The 27,496-nt window shown below is 42.0% G+C and overlaps 1 protein-coding gene across 1 annotated transcript in view; it reads left to right on the forward strand.

Moving 5' to 3' along the window:
• The first annotated feature begins 11,832 nt into the window (after positions 1-11,832).
• Positions 11,833-27,496, forward strand: part of LOC309369813 (cytochrome P450 2J5-like) — a 28,936-nt gene continuing 13,272 nt past the window's right edge. Inside the window, exons 1-6 of the mRNA XM_081911153.1 lie at positions 11,833-12,097; positions 15,544-15,706; positions 17,529-17,678; positions 18,328-18,488; positions 19,500-19,676; positions 25,506-25,647. Of these exons, the coding sequence (XP_081767279.1) occupies positions 11,930-12,097; positions 15,544-15,706; positions 17,529-17,678; positions 18,328-18,488; positions 19,500-19,676; positions 25,506-25,647 (961 nt within the window). The 5' untranslated portion in view covers positions 11,833-11,929. The remainder of the gene's footprint in view (positions 12,098-15,543; positions 15,707-17,528; positions 17,679-18,327; positions 18,489-19,499; positions 19,677-25,505; positions 25,648-27,496) is intronic.

A 27,496-nucleotide genomic window follows, 5' to 3' on the forward strand; every position in this document is an offset into this window, starting at 1 on the left:
AGGGTCTTTTCCAGGGAGTCTTCTCTTCTCTCATGAGGTGGCCAAAGTATTGGAGCCTCAGCTTCAGGATCTGTCCTTCCAGTGAGCACTCAGGGCTGATTTCCTTCAGAATGGATAGGTTTGATCTTCTTGCAGTCCATGGGACTCTCAAGAGTCTCCTCCAGCACCATAATTCAAAGGCATCAATTCTTTGGCGATCAGCCTTCTTTATGGTCCAGCTCTCACTTCCATACATCACTACTGGGAAAACCATAGCTTTAACTATATGGGCTGACACCAATAAGTTAAGCTCATTAGTTTCAATGGGTCTACTGTGAGTGCAACTTATCTGAATACCACCCTAAGTTCCCAATTTTTGTTTGACACTTCTGTGACTGAAATCATAATAGGCTGAGAGTCCTGCAAGTGGCTCCAGGTGTCTATTCCTCAGTCATCACCAGAAATGTGTTGAAAACCTTTTGAAATTATGATTTAATCATAGAAGTGTGTTGCAGAATAATTGCCAGGAATTAAAATGGCAATATCAGCACCAATCATTCCGTGGAACTTTGAAGAGCAAGAAGTTATAGCAGAAAGGTTGGGGAGCCAGTGTAACAACTTAATGAAAGAAACAACAGTGGTTCCTTTTCCAATAGAATTTTCCCAGTGGATATCAATTTCATTCAAAGTGGCTAGTCCACATGCCATCAAATGACTCATTTGTTTGGGTGTATTAAGACTTGGTTTCAGCAACTGTGAAGATTTGGTGGAATATGACATCTCTACGATGCACTGCTTCTCTTGGCAAGCTCTTCCAACATGTTTTGGGCATGGACTCATGTAGCAATTATAACATGTGAACTTTGCAATCATAGATATAGTGGGCAGTTATCATCATCACCATTCATTCTTTAATTTATGATTGTTGTCCATTCACAAAAAAATAATAGCAGATTTGGATTCCTCACACCCCAAACCGTATTTTTAAGACATCCTTACTGAAGAAATTTGGCAGAATCAAATTTGGTACATTAGAAACATTTTGACATCATACATCAGTCAAACGCTTCTGCGCATGCGCATGATGTCAATTTGAGCGTCTGCGCATGCGCAAGCAGTGAAACCTGGAACTAATGCGCTCCGTTACTTCTAGGTTGCCGCAGAGTGCAACTCAAACACACTCAACACGAAGCGCATTCAACCCGAGGTATGACTGTACAAGTTATGTGCCTTTGTTCTATACACATATTTTTGAATAAGTGCTTTGGTTGACATAGCTATCAATCACATGGCCCAGATGCCGAGAAGCTTAAGCTTGCCAGCTTGGCGTCATCTTCAAAGCATGAACCTTGGCTCATGGTGAGAATGTGCTTTATCACAGCATGTTTTAGCACAACTAAGCAATGGAAGAGGGAGAAGTTTAAAACAGCCATTTCCTCCCACACTTCCTTTTTTAAAATTTAATTATTTTTATTCAATTTCCAATACAAGATTTAAACATACATTTTCAATATTATCACAGATACATAATTTTGACTTCCTTCAGCTCATCCGCGAATCTTCCATTTTCTAATCTTCTATCCGCAATTCTAAATTTAACATTGCCTTTTGTTTTGAATAAACCTGTTCCCTTGTTCCTTTTTTTACAGTGTTTCTAATCTTATTTCTTCACAAAGCTTCCTGTAAACCCACAAACGTTATTTGCATATCACAAATGCTTTTCATATAATCCACAAATTTGCTCCAGTCCTTGGTGAACTTGTGATCTCGTCGGTTTCGGACCCTTCCTGTTAATTTATCTAATTCTGCATAGTCCATTAATTTCATTCTCCATTCTTCTATTGATGGTAATTCTTCCTGCTTCCATTTTTGGGCCAGTAGTATTCTTGCTGCTGATACTGCATATAAAAATAATTTATGGTCCTTTCTATTTATTTCATTCCTCCCACACTTCCACTATCCTTTTCTTCAACAGCAGATGTTTGAGTAAAATGGAGGGGCAGGGAGACAACTGTGGTTTTAAGCAAGAGCAGAGGCTAGAGTAAAGCAGGGATGAAGGAATGCTGAGCAATTTGTTTGAAGACAAAAAACAAACAAAAAACCCCCAAAATACCAGTTTTGATAAGGAGAAACTGCAGAGATGGGTAAAAAGGTAAAGGTACCCCTGACCGTTAGGTCCAGTAGCGGATGACTCTGGGGCTGTAGTGCTCATCTTGCTTTACTGGCCAAGGGAGCCGGCGTTTGTCTGCAGACAGCTTCCAGGTCATGTGGCCAGCATGACTAAGCCACTTCTGGTGAACCAGAGCAGCACATGGAAATGCTGTTTACCTTCCTACTGGAGCAGTACCTATTTATCTACTTGCACTTTGACGTGCTTTCAAACTGCTAGGTTGGCAGGAGCTGGGACCGAGCAACAGGAGCTCACCCCATCGTGGGGATTCAAACCGCCGACCTTCCCATTGGCAAGCCCTAGGCTCAGTGGTTTAGACCACAGCGCCACCCGCTGGTGCACAAACACCAAAAAGCCAGCACAGCAGAGCCTTTCAAACTCCCTTCTCACTTCTATTCAAACTTTGTTTTAAACTGCCACTCCCCAAGCCTCTCCCATGGTTGAAAACAGCCCCTTTCTTCCTCTCAGTATTACTTCACCCAGGTTTTACCCAAACCTCAGATATTGCTTCAAAGTGCCATTTCCCTCTCAGTGTTATTCCACCCCTAATTTATTCAAACTTCTGTCATTGCTTAGAACAGCCACTCCCCCCCCCCTTCCAGTGTATCTCCCTTCTCACTGAACTCAAACTTCTTTCTCTTCCATTCCTGAGCTTGTTTATGTGTATGAGACAAAGGATGCAGAACCATCACAGCGGAGGTAGAACATAGCCCTTGTGGCTTGTAGCAATTATTAATAGCTTTACCCTCCGTGAACCTGTCTGATTCTCTTTCCAAGCCATCCAAGTTGACCGGAATCACTACATCTTCTGAGAGCAAATGCAAGTGTTGTGTGAAAAAATACTTTGTTGGCTGAAATGTTAGCCACTCCCAAGAATCAGCTGCAGAGCTAAAATGAAATCTCATGAATCATGCCTTCGCTACCTATAAGTGTGTGATTGTAGGGCAAACCCAAGTTTTAGACAAGCCAGATTTGAGAGTGAGTACTAGAGCACTCTCGGGTGCTCTAGTACGTGGACGCAGGACACGGGTGGACGTGGGACGCGGGTGGCGCTGTGGGTAAAACCTCAGTGCCTAGGACTTGGTTCTAATCCCCGCAGCGGGGTGCGCTCCTGTCGTTCGGTCCCAGTGCCTGCCAACCTAGCAGTTCGAAAGCACCCCTGGGTGCAAGTAGATAAATAGGGACCGCTTACCAGCGGGAAGGTAAACGGCATTCCGTGTGCTGCGCTGGCTCACCAGATGCAGCTTGTCACGCTGGCCATGTGACCCGGACGTGTCTGCGGACAGCGCTGGCTCCCGGCCTATAGAGTGAGATGAGCGCACAACCCTAGAGTCTGGCAAGACTGGCCCGTACGGGCAGGGGTACCTTTACCTTTACCTTACTAGAGCATACACAGTGCAAAAATGGTGATTTCAATTCCCTTTTCACTCAGTGCACTCTGGCTATGCTCAGAGCCTGTGCTGTCCTTAATTTAGTGTTGTCTAGATGGCAGCCACTGCAAAGAATTGTGATCTTGTACATTCCCCCAAGCAATTTGGATTTCCCTCATCTGGGGATAATCTAATAAATGGTGGAAAAAATCTCCCTCAGATTGCTGCATTTAGGACAGTGGATGCTTTTAATCTGAGTTTTTCCGACAGGTGAATCAGCCTTTTACTTTAACTACCATTACAAAAGTTGATTGTTCTCTTTTGGACAATTGAAGAAGAAGAAGAAGAGGTGGAGTTGGAGGAGTTTGGATTTGATATCCCGCTTTATCACTACCCGAAGGAGTCTCAAAGCGGCTAACATTCTCCTTTCTCTTCCTCCCCCACAACAAACAATCTGTGAGGTGAGTGGGGTTGAGAGACTTCAGAGAAGTGTGACTGGCCCAAGGTCACCCAGCAGCTGCATGTGGAGGAGCGAGGACACGAACCTGGTTCACCAGATTACGAGTCCACCGCTCTTAACCACTACACCACACTGGCTCTTGAAGACATGCCAGAGACGGTTGTAGCTTGTTCTCCACAGCAGTACACCTCTGGAGTCTAAGACATCTTTCTCTGCCAGACTTCAGCCTGCCCAAAATGATCTCTGTCTTTGTTCTCCCGCATGTTCTTCTTTTCAGCACAGTTTGTTCTTTTCCTGTCACTTCACACCCAGTTAACCTGGCAACCTCTATCCTTTCTGGGCTCTGAGAAAGGACCAAGGGAAATCCTTCATCCCAGTATGCTGGCCAAGGTGGCTTGCAAAATGAGGGTCCCAATGCTGCATCTTGTGGGGCTGGCTAGAAAGGCCTTTTCAAACAGATTTATTTTAAAGCCTTAAAAGAGAGAGAGAGTGCTTCAGTAATGGAGCCATTTCCCCAGCCAACCCACACAAAATGGCTGACTCCAAAGAAAGATACCTCTTTGACCCTTTCTCAGAACCTGGAGGTGGTGGAGAAGCTGCTAGAGCTGATGCCACTATTGTGACAGTGAATAATAAGAAGGGGAAAGAGGCAGGGATGCCACTACCAAGAAAAGAATGACAGGGGTGGCGGGTCTATTAGCTGTGGGAGTTGTGACAGCAGGGACACTGAAGAGGAGGGCACCTGCCAGAGTGTGCAAAGGGCTCCCTGATGTCAGAGGAGGATTATGATGAGAGTGTGGAACTGGAGAAATTGGACTCTGAGGAGGGGCCCACCCAGATCCAGAGGAGGGGCCAGGTGGACTGTCAGGGAAGAAGCCCATCTTCGTGCCACTGGGCACACTGAGCTGACATGACTCCCACCAGTGAATAATGTTCCTTGGCTCACAAAATCACAAAGGGCACTTTTCCTTTGCTTGGTGCCCTAAAATGCACATGCTAGGCAGCGCGTCAACCTGAAATTGCACGAGGTTGCAGAGGCCATTTTGATCACTCTCCTCTCGTGAAAAAAAAATGGGTTGTCCCTTTTTTTCTGGGGCAGTTGATGGGCAGGGAATCTGGAAATCAGAATGGGATCTATAATATGCAAGATCATGGACGCGGTTTAATAGCATAATCAAAGCCTTTTCAAATGGCTAAGAAAACCCCACCCCACAGTGAAGCAGCAATCATAGGCATAATTAGAATTATATAGTTTCCTCACTTGAACTTAATGAACCAGAAAGGGTGTGAGTCAAGCGCATGTGTTATGGTCAGAAGTCCCTTTGCCAGGGATCAATGAGGGTTTTGATAGCATAGTTAGATATATCAGCCAGACACTCACAAGTACAGGCCTTGGAAAACCTCCATCTATGTGAAGTGTTGCTAGTAAGCTTTTCTCATTTGTATTACTGGCTTAACAATAACAATAACAATAACAATAACAGTAACAGTAACAATCAGAATAACAATTTATTACTTATACCCTGCCCATCTGGCTGGGCCTCCCGAGCCACTCTGGGCGGCTTCCAACAATATATTAAAAATGCAATAAAAGGTCAAACATTAAAAACTTCCCTAGACAGGGCAGGGCTGCTTTCAGATGTCTTTTAAAAGTCAGATAGCTGTTTATTTTCTTGACATCCGGTGGGAGGGTGTTTCATAGGGCAGGTGCCACTGCCGAGAAGGCCCTCTGCCTGGTTCCCTGTAACCTCACTTCTCATAGTGAGGGAACCGCCAGAAGGTCCTCAGAGTTGGACCTCAGTGTCAGGGCAGAATGATGGGGGTGGATACACTCATTCAGGTATACTGGGCCGATGCCATTGAGGGCTTTCAAGGTCAGCACCAACACTTTGAATTGTGCTCGGAAACGTACTGGGAGCCAATGTAGGTCTTTCAGGACCGGTGTTATGTTGTTTCGGCAGCCACTCCCATTCACCAGTCTAGCTGCTGCATTCTGGATTAGAATAGAATCATAGAATCATAGAGTTGGAAGAGACCACAAGGGCCATCGAGTCCAACCACCTGCCAAGCAGGAAACACCATCAGAGCACTCCTGACATATGGTTGTCAAGCCTCTGCTTAAAGACCTCCAAAGAAGGTCCACCACACTCCTTGGCAGCAAATTCCACTGTCAAACAGCTCTTATTGTCAGGAAGTTCTCCCTAATGTTTAGGTGGAATCTTCTTTCTTGTAGTTTGGAACCATTGCTCCGTGTCCGCTTCTCTGGAGCAGCAGAAAACAACCTTTCTCCCTCCTCTATGTGACATCCTTTTATATATTTGAACATGGCTATCATATCACCCCTTAACCTCCTCTTCTCCAGGCTAAACATGCCCAGCTCCCTTAGCCGTTCCTCATAAGGCATCGTTTCCAGGCCTTTGACCATTTTGGTTGCCCTCGTCTGGACACATTCCAGTTTGTCAGTGTCCTTCTTGAACTGTGGTGCCCAGAACTGGACACAGTACTCCAAGTGAGGTCTAACCAAAGCAGAATACAGTGGCACTATTACTTCCCTTGATCTAGATGCTATACTCCTATTGATGCAGCCCAGAATTGCATTGGCTTTTTTAGCTGTTGGCTCATGTCAAGTTTGTGGTCAACCAAGACTCCTAGATCCTTTTCACATGTACTGCTCTCAAGCCAGGTGTCACCCATCTTGTATTTGTGCCTCTCATTTTTTTTGCCCAAGTGCAATACTTTACATTTCTCCCTGTTAAAATTCATCTTGTTTGTTTTGGCCCAGTTCTCTAATCTGTCAAGGTCGTTTTGAAGTGTGATCCTGTTCTCTGGGGTGTTAGCCACCCCTCCCAGTTTGATGTCATCTGCAAATTTGATCAGGATGCCCTTGAGTCCATCATCCAAGTCGTTGATAAATTAATTCTAGTTTCCGGATCACTTTCAAAGGATTTTATGGATTTTGTTTGACAATTTGTTCACTTGCTTCATTTTAAGCATGTTGATGCTATGTTACCTTGTGATGGCTTATAATCCTTTCCACAAACTGGAACCCTATGTTCTCATGCATGTTTTCAAGCCGCTTTCAGACCTTCCTGTCCAACATGTGGATGAGATGATAAGGAGCCAAAGAACTGGGTGTTGTTGGCATACCAAAGGGATTACTTCCCAAAGATGACAATGTCCCATAGTTTTGGATAGATATGAATTAGCATAGCAGGCAGCTCTGATAATTCTTGAACAATCCTATATGGCAGGATCAATGGTCTTCCAATACCAAGTTATGGAGCCCACCTATAAGACAGAAGGGGATTCAGTTCATTCACTCACACAGGGTATCATGGCTGATAATATTGAAGACCACTTGGAGGCCTACAGGTGGCAAAAGGGCATGATTGCCCTTGTTGTCCTGCTGCTAGTAATCTAACATGGGGTCAGAGGCACTTTCAGTCCACAACCCATCCCAAGAACTAGATTTACAAGGTTTAAGAGGACCTGTGCCATTCCAGAAGGTCTGTAGCTGACAAAATATACCAAATTAGAATCTTATCTACAATAGGGAAGACCAAACAGATGAGGTGCAATAATAATAAGCAAATACTTTTTCAAACGCAGAAGGAAAGCTCCACCCCAGAAGGAATCAGTAATCATAGTCACAATCAGAATTATGAACTTAGTGAACTTAATTAACTTGCTCCAACTCCTCGCTTGAACTTGATGAACAAGAAACGGCACTTATGTAATGGGTACAAATTCCTGTGCCAAGGATCATTGAGGGCTCTGATGGCATAGCTAGGTGTGTCAGCCAGGCACTCATGAGTACAGTGGTACCTTGGTTCTCAAACTTAATCCATTCCGGAAGTCTGTTCCAAAACCAAAGTGTTCCAAAACCAAGGTGCGCTTTCCCATAGAAAGTAACGCAAAATGGATTAATCCATTCCAGACTTTTATAAACAACCCCTAAAACAGCAGTTTAACATGAATTTTACTAACTAACGAGCCATTGGCCCATAAAACAAAAGCAATAATCAGTGTACTGTACTATAAAATAAATAAGACAGTATTGTAGATAAAAATTAAAATTATTTTTTTCCCCTTACCTGCACTGATGATAGTCATTGTTTGGATGAGGGCTTTTATCCACTTCCGTAGTCACACAATCAATCAATCAATCAATCAATCAGTAGCTGAACTGGGTTCCACACAGTCACAAAAACAAATTAACCGAAAAAGCCTCAAAAATAAAAATGCAAAAACAAAAGCGCCAAATTTAATCTGTTCCAGAAGTCCGTTTGACTTCTGATATGTTTGAAAACCAAGGCACAGCTTCTGATCGGTGCAGGTGCCCTGGAAACAATAGCCAACAGCCGCATTGGACATTCGGCTTCCGAAAAATGTTCAAAAACCGGAACACTTACTTCTGGGTTTTTGGCATTTGAGAACCAAGGTACCACTGTACAGGCCTTGGAAAGGCTACTTACAACCACAGAAACCAACTTGGGCCTGAAGGTGGCCTTATAACCTCCAAGGCTTAGATGTTCTGCTCTCTGGTGTACACCACTAAGGTCATCTAGGCTGATGAGTACCAGTGATAAATGACATTTAACATCTGACAACTGAACATTTGACAACTGCTTGAACCATTTTCTTGCCACCCTTAAGCAACCCCTAAAACTGTTTTATCTCAGTGAGCTTTTGTCAGTTTCATTCCCTTTATATGATGTTATTTGATGCTGCTCTTATGATGATTGTTCACTTGTCTTATTTTCAACATGGTCATGGTCAGTTAACTTGTAATGGTTTAGCAGCTGTCCCACAATCAAGGTTCCTGGGTGCAAGTGTTAAGTTAGGTCCTTTTTGGGGGGTTTTGGGTGTGTGTGTGATGAAATGGAGAAGATCCACTTATTGTATGACTCAGTGTTTGATTAATGGAAGCCATGGTGACAATAATTCCTAGGCTGAAGAATTGAGTTTAAGAAAAAACATGCTGCCTAAGCATATTGGAATACATGGATCATTCCACACATACCCCCAAACAAACATTGAAATAAGCACAATATCTTCTTTTGAAGATGGGTATCTGAATGGCAGAGAGATCTCTGATGGCACCACAAAAGAGAGCCAAGATGAGAAGATTCTTGGTACTGTATATTCTAATTTAAAAAAAAAGGGGGAGGGGGAGGGAATGGTCCTGCTGAGTGTGAGGTCTTCCACTATCTTCCACTAACTGCCCAGTTATGCATTTTGAGAATATAGGCAGAGTGTGATGCCCATCTAGTTCAACGTCATCCAACATGCAGCTTCCTTTGCTGTTCACAAGTTCTACTGCTATGAGAGAAGGAGAAAAACTTTCTTATCTATTCACGGCCTCCACATCATGCATAAACTTATAAACTTCTACCATGTCACCACTTAGTTTCTCTAAACTAAAAAGTCCCAGGTGCTGCAATTGTTCCACAAAAGGGGAGTCACTCCATCTCCTTGATCCTCTTGGTTATTCTATCTTTAACAATGCTTCCCGCCAACTCTGCATTCATATTATAGGCTTGCTACATAAGAAGATTGCTTTTATATTAAGCAGCACTGTCTTCCCTGATAGAAGCCTTCATTTTGGATAGTTAGTTTGAGAAAGAGGGGTACAGTCTCATGGAGCCAGAAACCAAATGGTGTGCAGATGCTCTTTCTTGACTTTGGCAGAATTTATGAATTGGTTTTGACATCAGAAGTGGAAGGATTCTGGGACCATTAAAGGAAGAAGAATAAAGAAGATTGAGAATCTTGGTGTAAGTCATGAACAAAAAGAGAAGCAATTTTTATAAGCAATAAAATTATTCAGGGGTGTTTCCAGAGAAAACCAATAAGTATGACTGCAGACTCCGAATTAGAAGGATTTTTCTATTAGTGAAACAGACAGAGAAGTGGGAATGTTTGGCATTACCTTTTCTCTTTGCTCTGTAGAGATTAATCTAGAAAATAATTTGGTACATTTATCACAAATTCAAATTTCTTTTACCACAAATTGGTTAAAATTTCAGATAGGTAGCCGTGTTGGTCTGCCATAGTCAAAAAAAAAAAAAAGCTCATACCAAGAACTAACTTAGTTGGTCTTTAAGGTGCTACTGGAAGGAATATTTTTTTTTTTGGTTTTGGTTAAAATTTATTAGATTTATGGTTATTTATCAACTCTAGTGGCTTCCCTAATCCTTACAGCTTCTCAAAGACCTTCACTGATCCATTTTTCTTTCTGTTCACACTAACAATTTCCCCAGTTAGCAGCTGTTTTATTTTCTTTTGATTAGCAATATCTTTTTCAAAAATATCCCACTTACACATCAGATATCACACTATAATATTCCCTGGTTTCTTGTCTATCTTTTGCTACCAACTCATTACTCTTCAACTATACACTGTTCAGTTCCCATTGTATGGAAGGAAATGCTTCTTTGTTTATCCAGGGGAAAGAAATTGGGTCATGAGCTGCATAAAGTACAGGTTCAATTCTAGACACCATCTGTACTATTCATTTGAAGATGTATCATACCACTTTCAACAGTCATGGCTTCCCCCAAAGCATCCTGGGAAGTGTAGTTTGTTAAAGATGTTAAGAGTTGTTTGGGGTCCCCTATTCCCCTCACAGGAACGTGGGTGGCGCTGTGGTCTAAACCACTGAGCCTAGAGCTTGCCGATCAGAAGGTTGGTGGTTTGAATACCCACGACAGGGTGAGCTCCCGTTGCTCGGTCCCAGTTCAAAAGCACATCAAAGTGCAAGTAGATAAATAGGTACTGCTCCAGCGGGAAGGTAAACGGCATTTCCATGTGCCGCTCTGGTTCGCCAGAAGCAGCTTAGTCATGCTGGCCACATGACCCGGAACCTGTACGCCGGCTCCCTCAGCCAGTAAAGCGAGATGAGCGCCGCAACCCCAGAGTCGGTCACGACTGGACCTAATGGTCAGGGGTCCCTTTACCCTTTACCTTAAGAAAAGAGAACAAATTATTGTCTGATCTATAATATTCAAGGCCAGGTGGATCAGATGTGATAATACAATCAAAGGCTGTTTCAAAAGGGTAAGAAAACCCAACCGAAGGAAGGAGTAAACACAGTCATAAATCAGAATAATCACTTCTCTGCATTTGACCTTTATGAACCAGCAAAGGCATGAGGGTTTTGATGAGATAGCTAGATATGTCAGCCAGGAGAACATGAGAACAGGCCTTTGAGCACACGTTGGTGTCCTTCACAGAGATATTTTATGTATATATGTGTATATATATATGTATATATGTACACACACACACAGACACTTGAGGACCCCTGAGAAATGACACTCATTCAATCATTCCTACGGTTTTGATATATTTTTCAACATGTAAAGCAGAGAATAAATAATAATAACAACAAAAACAAAAACCACCCAACGTTTTCTCCTGGCATCAAAAAGTGTATAATGAGGGTCCTAGCAGAACCTTCCTGGGGAGATCATTGCATATATACATTTTTATTCCTTGAACTTTATTATTATTTATGATAAATATTATTTTGCTCCATAAAATGAATTCTAAATGTTGTACACCACCCTGGGATCTTTTGTTAAAGGGTGGTATGTAAATTGAATAAATAATAAATAATAAAAATAATAACTTATGGTACATATATTTCCATCTTACAGTAAACTTCCCTGGATACTTGTTGCAATTCATATTAAACACACCTCCTCTTATCTGAGTGACACACATAAGAATTATTATAGTGTTTAGCTTTGGAATTACATTCCGAGGCTAATTGGATATGGTGTCAGAATGCTTACTGCTTTTTAAAAAAAATAATAATGATGGAGCATATAAAAAGAGAGAGAAATGCTGATGTCTCTGAGGAAAGCAAAAAGTCCTTAGAGAAAGAGGATTGAACCTAAGAAGGCATCCTAGAAAAAAACAAGGATAAAGGGAAGGCAAAGAAAGATGGAGATACAGGCATTTTTTATTGTTCTGCTGGTGGTTCTTCTGATTGTGCACTACCTGAAACAGCTCTGGTCAAATAGGCACTATCCTCCTGGACCTCTCCAGCTTCCTCTCATTGGAGGCATGTGGCGGATTGGGGTGAAGCCTCGTGATGATACTTTGATTAAGGTACTTATTCCTTCGTTATAACTGAATCTAATGTCAACAATTGATTAATCTGTTTCCCCCAACAGTTATTTAAGCTTAAACAGTAGCAGTGGTTTAAATGTTAAATGCAACGGTCTTAAATGTTCAATGCAAGACCATATAACACCGGTCTTGAAAGACCTACATTGGCTCCCAGTACGTTTCCGAGCACAATTCAAAGTGTTGGTGCTGACCTTTAAAGCCCTAAACGGCCTCGGTCCAGTATATCTGAAGGAGCGTCTCCTCCCCCATCGTTCTGCCCGGACACTGAGGTCCAGCTTCGAGGGCCTTCTGGCGGTTCCCTCACTGCGAGAGGCCAAGTTACAGGGAACCAGGCAGAGGGCCTTCTCGGTAGTGGCGCCCGCCCTGTGGAACGCCCTCCCATCAGATGTCAAAGCGATAAACATCTACCTGACATTCAGAAGACATCTGAAGGCAGCCCTGTTCAGGGAAGTTTTTAATATGTGATATTTTAGTGTATCTTTTATCTTTGTTGGAAGCCGCCCAGAGTGGCTGGGGAAACCCAACCAGATGGGCGGGGTACAAATAAATTATTATTATTATTATTATTATTATTATTATTATTATTATTATTACGGCCCCAATTAAAAACAGAATTGAATGCAACAAATCCCCTACATTTATAAATTAGTGAATTAAACTTAGAACTGAATTTAATTAAAAATCACCCAAGGTTCCATTGCCAAAGAAATTTAATTCATGTTCAGATCACCTAGAATTTTTATAAACTGTTCTCAGATGTAACAAGAGCAAGAAAAAGCAACTAAGAAATTTTTAAAAAATACAAAATAAGATAAACAATTCAGATATTATTTTTGAATTTATTCAGTGATTTTGTTGCTTGGAATTAGTCCATTCCAGGCACTGCCCCTGTGTATTATTTAAGGGTATTATTGTTAATACTTAAAAGCATAAAACGATATAAAAGCTGAAAATGTGCACTCAGAAATTAGCGATCAAAAAGATAACTTGTTCTATACCATTGCATTGAGGAAGCACATAACATGCATTCTTTTATAAGCAACCAGAGATTTAACATGGAGAAGTCTTTACCTTTATTCTTCCCAATTTTCTAAAGGCATTACTTCTGGTGTGCATGAGCACCCTATCTGAAGCCCCACAGCAGGAACCACACACACACAAGACACAAGAAAATGCATTAAAAATGGACTGAGCACATAGGTCCTCAACTTGAGTCCAGGGCAGTCCAGAGCCAGTGTGGTGTAGTGGTTAAGAGCGGTAGTCTCGTAATCTGGGGAACCGGGTTCACGTCTCTGCTCCTCCACATGCAGCTGCTGGGTGACCTTGGGCTAGTCACACTTCTCTGAAGTCTCTCAGCCCCAGTCACCTCACAGAGTGTTTGTTGTGGGGGAGGAAGGGAAAGGAGAATGTTAGCCGCTTTGAGACTCCTGAAGGGGAGTGAAAGGCGGGATATCAAATCCAAACTCTTCTTCTTCATCATCATCCAATACAAACTGGCCTATGCTATTCAAGTTGTTTAGGCTTGAAAAGCCTTCATTTTGTTCACTCAAATTAGAAACTCTTTATAAATTTTAATTAAAGAGTTTTGGAATGTTATTTATGATGAAATGAAAAAAAATATCTTTAAAGTAACATTCCTAAAGAAAAAAAGAAGCTCTTCTGTTCGGAATCTTGGGCAGAGATATTCCGAAAAATACAAGAGAAATCTTTCTATATGCAACAGCTGCCACTCGTCTATTAATAGCATCTAATTGGAAGAGGGGGAAAGATAGCAACATTAATGGAATGGCAAAATAAATTATTAGACTATGTGGAAATGGCTCAGTTAACAAATAGGTTAAGAAGTAACACAAAGCAATCATTTTTTCAAAAGTGGGAAATGTTTAAGAGATACGTACAGAAAAAATAAAATAACAGTGACATACTATCTATGGCAGTGTTTGAATGACCCTTGTGTAAGTAAAATATTAAGAAACAAAGAAAAATTGGTATGATATGTTGTAAGAAAGTATTCGAAGGTACATTAAAAGTAAGGCAATATTTATAAGTGCATTCAAAATCGTAAATGTCAACTATACCGGGAAATGATGGGAAGTCCACAATTATTTTATCATTTTATTTTACTTTGATATATGTTATTTTTATTTTATGTAATATTATTTGATCTTAGCTTAGTGAAAATCTAAGCGGAATTTGAAGTTTAAATCAACATCTTATAGTAATTCAAATTTAATTTTTTTTCTCTTTGTATGCATGTGTATGTGTATTTGTGAAGTTAAATTTGTAATGATATTAATGAATTTCAATAAAGTGAAGAGAGAGCAAAAAAGAAAAAAAGAAAAAAAGAAACTATAAAAATGCAGTTCAAAGACTAATATAGCCCTTTCATCTTAACGGATCTCTGCAGTAGATACTAATCTCCAAGTACTGCTCCCACGAAGGGGGCAGCACCAACTGCAGCTGTGAAACGAATGGCACTGAGACAGGGAGTCCACAAGGTGATTCTGCTACCACCTACGAGTTGACACATGCCATATAGAAACTGCAACCTTTTGGCATGTGTATTTTCCTGATTCCACATAATGACCCATGCCCCAATTCTGTGGTTTTGTGCTTTGCAGTATTTATCATAATCTTGTATTTTTTGTTTTACATTATTTTTAACCAGTGCTATTTTTTTAGAAAAAGAGGTGCCAGAATTCACTATGAAAGCTGTGCTTGTTCTCTTAGAAGGGCAGTGGGACCCACCTAAGAGCTTCCAGAACCCACCTGAGAAGTGCTGGAACTGTGTTCTGCTGGGTTGTGGCTGAGAAAAACCCTGGTTTTAATATTATTATGGGTGTTGCATACAGCTGCTGGTTGAAGAAGGCATATCTCTAAAACACATTTTGCAAAACAAGAAGCTCAGCTGATTAATCAGCCCTGGAGCTTGTCTTCCTTCTCTTCTATTTTATGTTGCAGCTGCATGTCCTAAAATGATGTGTACTTTCCCCGTTGCAACTGATTAATGGGCATGATGTTCTCTTGGCAGTGAAGATGGAGCTCACAATCCCATTTTTTCTGGGAATGCCAGAGGGGAACTTGCAGATTGAGAAGACAACAGAAAACAGGAGACAAACAGAAAAGGCCTTTTCAAGGGCTCTTCCACACTCTTTGTTAGTCCACATTTGCTTTATGTATTTGTTTATTGAATACATTTATAAGCCTTCCCCCCCCCCAGGCAGGGAAAACACAGGCAGTGGGGAATAAAACAAATGGGCTGGAAGGAAGGAATAAGGAAGGAAGGAAAAGCAGGTGCTGGCAAAGAACTGCAAATAGCAAGAAGCTGCAGAAGTGAGGAAGGCTGAAGCCACACATTAAGTTGAAATAGCCATCTGCTTTCTTTGAACATAACATTCCTCTCCTCTATTTTACCCAAATGTTAGCTGGCAAAGCAATATGGAAATATTTACACCATATGGTTAGGACATCGACCCTTTGTAGTGCTGTCTGGATTCCAAGCAGTGAAAGAAGCGCTCATTGACCACTCTGAAGAATTAGATGAGCGACCAGAGACTCCTTTCTTTATGGAGATAGCAAAAGGAAAGGGTAAGTAGCGAAGAACAAGAATTCCATAGTAACAATTGCTCTGCATGGTGATTAGAGATTCAATTGCAGGTAGCAGTTTGTTGCTTGTTGCAATTGTAATTCATTGACTGTCCTGGCTCTCAGTGCTGGAAAAAGAACTTGAATTCCTAGCTCTTTCTACCAAAGGCTTTAATGCCTACATCAGATTGGTACATTGCTAAGACACAGGTTACAAGACATAGCAAGTACATAAGAGGTATACGAACATGGATAAGTATAGTACCTGCTAAGGTGTTGATCCAAGTAGCAATACGTCTCCCACATCTTTCTTTTGAAGAATGCGGTAGGCAGAGCTCTTAGTGCAGTAGGTGAGCAGAGCTCAGGGCTGGGAAGCAAGTGGGTGCTCATTTGAGCATGTTGGGCTTGCAAAGTTTGCTCACACCTGGTGTCTCTCTGCCTTTAAAGAAGGAGGCAGTTGTTGGCGAGCGGCCCATCAGAATCATCACATGATGTAAACAATATGCTGCTATCACGCAGCTTGTGAGTACACAAATCCCAACAGCAGTGTTGGTGCAAGCTTGGCATCCAATTCACTCTCAGTCCCTTCATCAGAATGAGAAGGCTGCTCACTGGCAATTCTATTTTGCACTGTGGTTTTTATCCTCTAGCCAGGTCAGTTTCATAGTCTTTTATTGTCTTTTAACCCTCTGGCTCTGAATTCTATGTATTTGTTTGGGTTTTTTGTAGTTATAATATTACTGTATTTACTGCATTGCACCAGGTACAAGTTTTCGAGCACGTGTGGGAGGATTGTAGAGAACAATGAGCCTTAGGGTGATAAAAAAGACCCAATGAAATTGGCAGATATTACTAACTTAGACTCATTAGTTTCAATGAGTCTACTGCTGAAAACTACAAATGCATAAACTTAATTCTGTCCCTCTTTTGTTATGGCATAGTTGCCCTAGACAGCAAGTTTACATCTGATCTCATGATAAAGAACTACAAAACTTTTTTAAGACCTCTGAAAGCAGCCCTGTATTGGGAAGTTTCTAATGGTTGATGTTTTAAAATGTTTTTATATTCTGCTGTGGAAACCTAGTGAGATGGGTGGTATGCAGATGTTGATGACGATGACAATAACTACTACTACTACTACTGGTGGGACGTGGGTGGCGCTGTGGTCTGAACCACAGAGCCTAGGGCTTGCTGATCAGAAGGTCGGCAGTTCAAATCCCCACGATGGGGTGAGCTCCTATTACTTGATCCCAGCTCTTGCCAACCTAGCAGTTTGAAAACATGCCATTGCAAGTAGATAAATAGGTACCACTCTGGTGGGAAGGTAAATGGCATTTCTGTGCACTGCTCTGGTTTCACCATAAGCGGCTTAGTCATGCTGGCCACATGGCCCAGAAGCTGTACGCTGACTCCCTTGGCCAGTAAAGCGAGATGAGAGCCGCAACACCAGAGTCTGCGACTGGACCTAATGGTGTCAGGGGTCCCTTTACCTTTACTACTACTACTACTACTACTACTACTACTACTACTAGATACTTGCAAGTTCAGTCTTTGTTGCAGAAATTACTAGTGTACCAGGTACCAGTTTTCCCTACAAAAGTCAAAGTTCATAGAGCTGTACATAAATCTCACATTTTGCCAATATTGTAAAGTGCAGGAATTTCTGGGACCACCTAAATTCTGTTATATTATCACACAATTTGGATAGCCAAAACCTTTGTGTAAATCAATAATGAATGTCAGTAAACAAAGTTTCTTCTTGGCTGGTAACTTAATGTTTAACACTAATTTCGGAAAGAAATAATTTCTCATTGATTTTCCATAGGTATTGTATTGTCAAATGGTCACACCTGGAGGCAACAGAGACGGTTTGGTGTGGTTTCTATGCGGAAGCTGGGACTGGGGAAGAAAGGCATGGAGCACCAAATAGCAGAGGAGGCCCATCAGCTCGTGGAGGTTTTTGCACGTTCAAAGGGTATGTTATGCTAGGTGATGGCGCTACGTATCAATACATCGTCCAGGACTGTTTTGAGGGCCAGAGCACGATGACACCTTCACCTGGTGGTATATTGCTAGTGAAACTCCCACCAATTCTCAGCCCCCCTGCCACCACCCCCATGCGCAGAGGGGGGAACAGGTAGCATCAGGCCCAGCCTCATGAGGCACCAGGGTAAAACCACCTCCACTCCCACTGAGGATGCTGAGGCGGTTTCACCCCAACACCTCATGGGGGTTGGGGCCAATGCAGCAACATTTTCACAATGCTGAAAAGTTGATATCACCCAGACCTAGTAGTTCGAGCCTAGCATATGTATGAAGAACTCTCTGTGTATGGCCTCTGTACATTCCATAATTTCAAAATATATCATATTCCAAGGAATATGATATATTTTGAAATTATAGAATTGCAGAGTTGGAAGGGATCTTGGTCCAACCTCTAGCAACCAGCTGTCCCTGGGTGGACATGAACCACCAGCCTTCTGGTTAACAGTGAGACCCACTGACCCTCTGTGCTTGATCCCTAATGTGGAAACAAATTGCTGTTTCTGTTGACCACCATAAAATACCACTTTTTGTATGAACAAGAGTGGCTGAATTCACATTAGTATAACTTGCTTTTGCAGGACAACCACTTGACCCCTCCATGCCCATCACTAATTCAGTCTCCAACGTGATATGTGCTGTGGCTTTTGGGTACCGGTTTGCTCTTGAAGATGAAAGGTTCCAGAAGTTGATGAAAGCCATTGAAATTACCCTAACATTTCTAGGTAGCATCTTACATGTTGTGAGTAGACATTTTCATTCCTACTGGGGTAGGAATTCTGCAATTCATTACAATAGAGGTTAGAGTGTTGAAGAAGTAAAATCAGAATTTAATTTAATCTGATGTAAGGTCCACTTACTGCCTAAGAGCCTAATCAATTTCTCAAGATCAACAGAAATATAGTGTCCAGATCAAAGGGAGTAACAGTACCACTCTATTTTGCCTTGGTCAGGCAACACCTGGAATACTGTGTCCAATTCTGGGCACTAACTGATGTTTAAGGAGAAAACGAGGGAAAAGGAAAAGCTCCCTTCTTAAAGGTTTGATTTTTTTTTTAAAGGGGAGTCATGGGTATTACTTAACTGGGGGACTGGGGAATTCAATACATAAACAAATTCTCCCAATCTCTATTTTCCACCCACACCCATCTCCTGTAAAAAGGCCAGTCTCTTGTTCCATTAGGAGTCCTGGGATTGTGCCCAGTTTTGGAATGGATTTTTCAGCTGGAAAAATCTTTTGAGCAATAGTTTTATTTCACATCTTCAGCCAGGGATAATTCCCAATATCCAGTCATTGTGGGATTCAGGAGAAGTTGCAGACACCTTCTTTCTTCTCAATGAGACTCAAACTAATAAACTACCCCTGAAGAATAATCTACGGTGTGGGAGTCATAAAGCCAGAGGCTGAGGTTTTGTAAATACTGCAGGGGCCCCCTGACATTCCTCTGGGCAATGATTACCTTATACGGAGAGGGGAGTGTCAAGCCTTGACCGGATGAGGTAACAGGAGACTTTGGAAAAACGGCCATGCGGCTGGGAGAACAAAGGAGATAATAAAAAGCTGCCGGAGGAGAAAAGCTGAAAGGAGCTGCCCTCAAGTATTATGAAAATACTCGCTGCCTCATTGTGTCTTCTTTCTATGCTATGCTAAACCACTTGACTGGCTGGCTCCAACACTACGGTAAATCAGTTTTTTAAAGTGCTAATCCAAAGCGTGAACCATGTGACCAATTTTTCTTTATCTTTCCTTTAGCTTTATGAAATGTTCCCGTGGCTCATGAAACGTCTCCCAGGGCCCCACAAGAAGGCCTTGTCCTGCCTGGAGATGGTGCGTTCATTTGCAAAGGAGGAGATAGAGAAGCATAAGGAGAATCTGGCTCTGCATGAGCCACAGGATCTCATTGATTTCTATCTGCTTCAGATGGAGAAAGTAAGTATCTGTTTTGCAACTGAATACTGCTCATCCCAGGAGTCATTATATTCCTTGTTCCAGTTACAGATAGGTAGCCGTGTTGGTCTGCCATAGTCAAAACAAAAAAAAAATCTTTCCAGTAGCACCTTAAAGACCAACTAAGTTAGTTCTTGGTATGAGCTTTCGTGTGCATGCACACTTCTTCAGATACCTGAAGAATACCTTCTGGTATCTGAAGAAGTGTGCATGCACACGAAAGCTCATACCAAGAACTAACTTAGTTGGTCTTTAAGGTGCTACTGGAAGGAATTTTTATATTCCTTGTTATAAGTGAATGCTAATCTCTTCCAAGGACACCATTCCCCCCCCCCAAATCTCAGCTGAAAATCACATTGAGGTTCTCCCCCACAATTTCCCCCATAGTAATCTTAGTTGCTGAAGTGGTTGTACATCCATGAAAATGCTGATAGTTTAATATCCCCAAATATAAGTGTGAATATTTGTTTAGAGTCTTGCCTATGGAGCATTGCCTGTAACTAAATTATTTTGGATTAGTATTAATCTCACATTCAAACACAGACTGAGACAATAAAAAAAACTTTACTGGTTCCATAATTTCATTTTTAACTCACTATTTCTCAGAAGAGGATATATTTGTACTGTGGTAAGCATTTACTTCTAAACCACTGGTTCTTTCCCAGTTGAGGGAACAAAACCATAAATAAAAACACAACCAAGATTGATATGCAAGTGTCTGATAGCGACCCAGTTTGTTGGCAACAAAGTATTGTAATCGCGATAGTTCCTCCAAACCATTTATCCAGCGAACCACAAGTTAGGAGAACTTCCCCGAGGGCACATTTTAACAAGGCTTTTACAGGGTTTTCACATATAATCATACATCATAATGCATCATTATCTCATAGAATGCATACATCAAGAGAGGTCAAAGGTCAAGGGGCAAAAAGTGCCCTCCCTGCTTTGTTATCTTCTTCACTTTATTTATCTTGGGGCCCCCCAGACTCCGAACCCTCAAAATCACACTTCACTTATCATCTGTCTTCCTTGACAACCAGACCTCCAAATTAAACCATTCATTGATACATAACCTCTATATAGAAAATAAATGCATTTTCTATAAGAAATATAATTCTACTGAATGGCTAAAGTGGTTTTTAACCCCCCCTTGATTATAGCCTATCCTATGACTAATCAGTACACAGTTCTTACTCATGCTATCCTTTGTAGGACAGTATACAATTTCCCCATTCTGCCCTGTGGCCCCAACCTGTGTTTCAGAGTAAAAACTGAAATGTTAAATTCTGAAAACCAGAGAGAAGAAATAGTGAGCACAAGCCATTTCTTTATAGACATTGTTAACTGTAATATTCTATGGCTCAGTGGTTCCTAAAGTGGGTGGCACTGGCTCCTGGGAGGGAGGGCTGGAGGTGTAAATGACTATCAGACTTTGAAAAGCTAGTATCACTTGATCAAGTTAATCAGTTTTGCTTAATTAATTAAACTGAATAGTTTTAACTGGATTTTGACTAAATGTGCAATTAATTGTAACTTATTTTTATTAGGGTAGAGGACACTGGGAATGAGTTGATGGAATCACGGGGGCAGCAGTTGGACAAAGTTTTGAGAATCACTGCTGTAGCTCATAAGCATATCTTCACCACTCAAATGTTGCCTGTGATGCCTGAATAGTATGAATGGCCAACTCACCAAGTAGATTGTGGCAGGTGTCTTAATGCACATTACAATGCAAGGCAGGAATAATAATAATAATAAAATCACTCCTCATTTTCAGCAACAGCACCAAACAAATCCTAAACAAAATATTCCTAAACATAACTTCAAACCTCTGTGTCATCTATATTCATACATATTCTTTCCTTCTTTCAACAATCCTTATTATGGTGATGAAAGAATGGTTAAGTATGTTTAGTGGTAAGTAATGCACATTTTAAACATACTTAACCATTCTTTCATCACCATAATAAGGATTGTTGAAAGAAGGAAAGAATATGTATGAATATAGATGACACAGAGGTTTGAAGTTATGTTTAGGAATATTTTGTTTAGGATTTGTTTGGTGCTGTTGCTGAAAATGAGGAGTGATTTAGTGGTAAGTAATGCACATTTTCCCCTTCATGGATCACTGCCTTGCCGTGGCGAAGGGGCTTGAAGAACTCAGAGAAGCTATGAACTATGCCGAGCAGGGCACCCAAGATGAACAGGTCATAGTGGAGAGTTTTGACCAAACGTGATCCACCTGGAGGAGGAACCGGCAAGCCACTCCAGTATCCCTGCCAAGAAAACTCCATGGACAAAGACAACAGGCATATAAAAGTTATGACGCTGGAAGATGAGCCCCTCAGGTCGGAAGGCGTCCAACATGCTACTGGGGAAGAGCGGAGGGCAAGTACAAGTAGATCCAGAGCTGATGAAGCGGCTGGGCCAAAGCCGAAAGGACGCTCAGTTGCGGATATGCCTGGAAGCGAAAGGAAAGTCCAATGCTGTAAAGAAAAATATTGCATAGGAACCTGGAATGTAAGAACCATGAACCTGGGTAAGTTGGAGGTGGTCAAAAATGAGATGGCAAGAATAAATATTGACATCCTGGGCATCAGTGAACTAAAATGGACGGGAATGGGTGAATTCAGTTCGGATGACAATCATATCTACTACTGTGGGCAAGAAACCCGTAAAAGAAATGGAGTGGCCCTCATAGTCAACAAAAGAGTGGCGAAGGCTGTACTGGGATGCAATCTCAAAAATGATAGAATGATCTCGATACGAATCCAAGGCAGACCTTTTAACATCACAGTAATCCAAGTTTATGCACCAACTACTGGTGCTGAAGAAACTGAAATTGACCAATTCTATGAAGACTTACAACACCTTATAGAAGTGACACCAAAGAAGGATGTTCTTCTCATCATAGGGGATTGGAATGCTAAAGTAGGGAGTCAAGAGATAAAAGGAACAACTGGCAAGTTTGGTCTTGGAGATCAAAACGAAGCAGGGCAAAGGCTAATAGAGTTCTGTCAAGAGAACAAGCTGGTCATCACAAACACGCTTTTCCAACAACACAAGAGACGACTCTACACATGGACATCACCAGATGGGCAGCATCGAAATCAGATTGATTATATTCTCTGCAGCCAAAGATGGAGAAGCTCTATACAGTCAGCAAAAACAAGACCTGGAGCTGACTGTGGCTCAGATCATCAGCTTCTTATAGCAAAATTCAAGCTTAAACTGAAGAAAGTAGGAAAAACCACTGGGCCGGTAAGATACAATCTAAGTCAAATCCCTTATGAATACACAGTGGAAGTGAGGAACAGGTTTAAGGATTTAGATTTGGTGGACAGAGTGCCTGAAGAACTATGGATGGAGGCTCGTAACATTATACAGGAGGCAGCAACGAAAACCATCCCAATGAAAAGGAAATGCAAGAAAGCAAAGTGGCTGTCCAATGAGGCCTTACAAATAGCGGGGGAGAGAAGGCAAGCAAAATGCGAGGGAGATGGTGAAAGATACAGGAAATTGAATGCAGATTTCCAAAGAATAGCAAGGAGAGACAAGAAGACCTTCTTAAACGAGCAATGCAAAGAAATAGAGGAAAGCAATAGAATGGGAAGAACCAGAGATCTGTTCAAGAAAATTGGAGATATGAAAGGAACATTTCGTACAAAGATTTCCATAATAAAGGACAAAAGTGGAAAGGACCTAACAGAAGCAGAAGACATCAGGAAGAGGTGGCAAGAATACACAGAGGAATTATACCAGAAAGAAATGGATGTCCCGTATACCCCAGGTAGTGTGGTTGCTGACCTTGAGCCAGACATCCTGGAAAGTGAAGTCAAATGGGCCTTAGAAAGCACTGCAAATAACAAGGCCAGTGGAAGTGACGGTATTCCAGCTGAACTATTTAAAATTTTAAAAGATGATGCTGTTAAGGTGCTACACTCAATATGCCAGCAAGTTTGGAAAACTCAGCAGTGGCCAGAAGATTGGAGAAGATCAGTCTACATCCCAATCCCAAAGAAGGGCAGTGCCAAAGAATGCTCCAACTACCGCACAATTGCACTCATTTCACACGCTAGCAAGGTTATGCTTAAAATTCTACAAGGAAGGCTCAAGCAGTATGTGGACCAAGAACTCCCAGAAGTGCAAGCTGGATTTAGAAGAGGCAGAGGAACCAGAGACCAAATTGCAAACATGCGCTGGATTATGGAGAAAGCTAGAGAGTTCCAGAAAGACATCTACTTCTGCTTCATTGACTATGCAAAAGCCTTTGACTGTGTCGACCACGGCAAACTATGGCAAGTTCTTAAAGAAATGGGAGTGCCAGATCACCTCATCTGTCTCCTGAGAAATCTCTATGTGGGACAAGAAGCTACAGTTAGAACTGGATATGGAACAACTGATTGGTTCAAAATTGGGAAAGGAGTACGACAAGGCTGTATTTTGTCTCCCTGCTTATTTAACTTATATGCAGAATTCATCATGCGAAAGGCTGGGCTGGATGAATCCCTAGCCGGAATTAAGACTGCTGGAAGAAATATCAACAACCTCAGATATGCAGATGACACAACCTTGATGGCAGAAAGTGAGGAGGAATTAAAGAACCTTTTAATGAGGGTGAAAGAGGAGAGCGCAAAATATGGTCTGAAGCTCAACATCAAAAAAACGAAGATCATGGCCACTGGTCCCATCACCTCCTGGCAAATAGAAGGGGAAGAAATGGAGGTAGTGAGAGATTTTACTTTCTTGGGCTCAATGATCACTGCAGATGGTGACAGCAGCCACGAAATTAAAAGACGCCTGCTTCTTGGCAGAAGGGCAATGACAGGCCTAGACAGCATCTTGAGAAGTAGAGACATCACCTTGCCAACAAAGGTTCGTATAGTTAAAGCTATGGTTTTCCCAGTAGTGATGTATGGAAGTGAGAGCTGGACCATAAAGAAGGCTGATCGCCGAAGAATTGATGCTTTTGAATTATGGTGCTGGAGGAGACTCTTGAGAGTCCCATGGACTGCAAGAAGATCAAACCTCTCCATACTGAAGGAAATCAACCCTGAGTGCTCACTGGAAGGACAGATTGTGAAGCTGAGGCTCCAGTACTTTGGCCACCTCATGAGAAGAGAAGACTCCCTGGAGAAGACCCTGATGTTGGGAAAGATGGAGGGCACAAGGAGAAGGGGGCGACAAAGGACGAGATGGTTGGATAGTGTTTTCGAGGCTACCAGCATGAGTTTGACCAAACTGCGGGAGGCAGTAGAGGACAGAGGTGCCTGGCGTTCTCTGGTCCATGGGGTCACGAAGAGTCGGACACGACTAAACGACTAAACAACAACAACAACAAATGCACATTTTGAATATCTGCTGCCAGAGAGATTCCATTGGCTCCTTTGCAACATGCCGGTGTTGGATTATTACTGCACAGATCCGCAAACGCAGCACTGGCAGCTACTGTTGTGTACACATGTCATCTCTAGTCCTGTGAATACCCCACCTAGCCCACCACTGATGGAGAAGCGATGATGGCAGTGGTGGCAGATTCCAGAGAGATTTCCCTGAAACCTCACAAGATCTCAACTGGGCCTCCTGTTTTCATTGAAACTTTGTGGGCACTGCCATGCAACCCAGGTATTGAAGGCAGTAGTGGTGGCATTGTCCCATTTTGCAGCAGGCAGTGTAATGGGATGCCCTGCTCCACAACAAGCATGTGTGGGTGGTATGGTAATAAGTGGAGTAAAGAAGATAAAGTAAGTGCTGAAGGATAGATTGTAGTGCATGTAAATGATATGTCACCTTCCCCGCTTTCTATATCAGAGCAAAAACATCCCAGAGTCCACCTATGATGAAGAAAACTTGATTCAGTGTATTTCTGAGCTCTTTGCAGCAGGGTCGGACACAACCAGCTGTTCTCTGAAATGGGCACTTCTTCTCCTGGCAAGTCATCCAGATATCCAAGGTGAGAGAGAGAGACCGGTGCAAGGGGAGCGAGGGCTTCTCTTGATCACTAGGGTGGACTGTAATTCTTTACAGGTTTCATATGCATCTAAGGAAATAATAATAATAACAACAACAACAACAACAATAATAATTTTTTATTTATATCCCGCCCTCCCCGGCCAGAACCAGGCTCAGTGCGGCTAACATCAAAATATATAATACATTAAAACATAAATTCAGCAATCAACTGAAATAAAGCTTAAAATCGGATTAAAATTAAAAAACTCAGATGGCTACCCACAAATTATAACTATAGGGTTGGGAACCTTAAGTACTCACCAGGCTATTTGTACTATTTGTAGAAGCCGGTGAGAAGAGATAGAGAGGGCACTTATATGCAGAGTCTTGTAAAAGGAGGGGGGTCAGGTCAGACTGTGCCCCGACCAAAGGCCCTGCGGAACAGCTCTGTCTTGCAGGCCCTGCGGAAAGATGTCAAGTCCCGCAGGGCCCTGGTCTCTTGTGACAGTGCGTTCCACCAGACTGGGGCCAGGGCCAAAAAGGCCCTGGCTCTGGTCGATAGGCCCTTTCCACACTGTCCATAGGCAAACATTAAGCAAGCAACTTTGTATTATGGTTTTAGATGCTGGTTAAAACGTTTCATTTCAGCAACCTATATGGGCACATAATTCAGTTACATAATCTTGTCTCTGAATCCTGTTGAATTAATCTCTATATTATTAATAATTATGTCATGTTCGATGCATACATCTTAGAGATTTTATTTTTGATTCAGCAGTTTATAAAGGGCAATATTCAATGCACTTGTTCCATCAGCATAAGGACTTTTTGTTGCACAGTTAAAGTGCTTGCCCTGGGACTGGTCTGGAATATGCAGCTGGTGTAGAATGCTTTGGCCAGGTTGTTGAATGAATAACACACCTCTGCTGAGGTAGCTGATGAGCTACCAGGCCATGTTCAAGGTCTTATTCTTAAGCTATTAAGCCGTGAACAACTTGGGACTAGGTTAACAGAATGAGATTCTGTAAGGTCACTTACACTTATTACAGAATGCAATCAAGTGGTGTCCCAAAAATGAGCATTTCTATTCTTGTTCTGTAGGCTTAGGCCCTTTACCTTGCCAGAGAATTGCTTACCCGCGTCCCCAGGACCGAGAAGAGAATAAAAAAATTCCAGGAAAGTTTCTTCTTTGGAGAAAAGAGTTTTATTGCAAATCTGTGCACAGAGACAGCCAGCAGAATATAGTTTCTGAAATCTGACTGTAAAGCAATACGCATTTGCAAGCCTTCTTATACTTTGAGAGTATTTACCCACCTCCCAGACCTCCCCAAACCTTCCCCAATCAGCTGGCAAGTTTTCAACTCATTCCCTTTTAGGGCATATCAATATTTGCTGGCTAAGGCTGCTAGCTAAGCACTTCCTCTGCTGGTTAAGCATTTTCTCTGCTCAGTAAGCACCCCCTCCCACCTCCTTGTACACGTGTCTTCTTTTGCTAGCTAAGCATTCCCTTGTATCTCTTCTTATCTTGCATTACTTAAAGCAGAAGCAAAGCAGGAAACATCTTGCTAGTGGTTTTTAGTTGACAGCAGTTTCTGGCTAGGCAGGAAACGACCTTCTGACCTGTAGCTAACATCAGCAGTTTCAGATAGCTGGTTAGACAGGAAACGGCCTCCTGACCTGTCTGATTTAGACTTTGCAAATAACTGCATTTTTGAGTTTGAGCTTGTGTAGCCATCCTAGCAGAGTGCTGGAATTTACTATGTGTAGATAATATTAATGATTAACCGTTCCCTTCTCCCTTCACTCCCTCCTCTTCTTCTGAACAACCTAATATTTAGGTTCGTTCTGGG

This window comes from Podarcis melisellensis (assembly GCF_964234715.1).
Source record: "Podarcis melisellensis genome assembly, chromosome: 5".
Lineage (NCBI taxonomy): Eukaryota > Metazoa > Chordata > Lepidosauria > Squamata > Lacertidae > Podarcis > Podarcis melisellensis.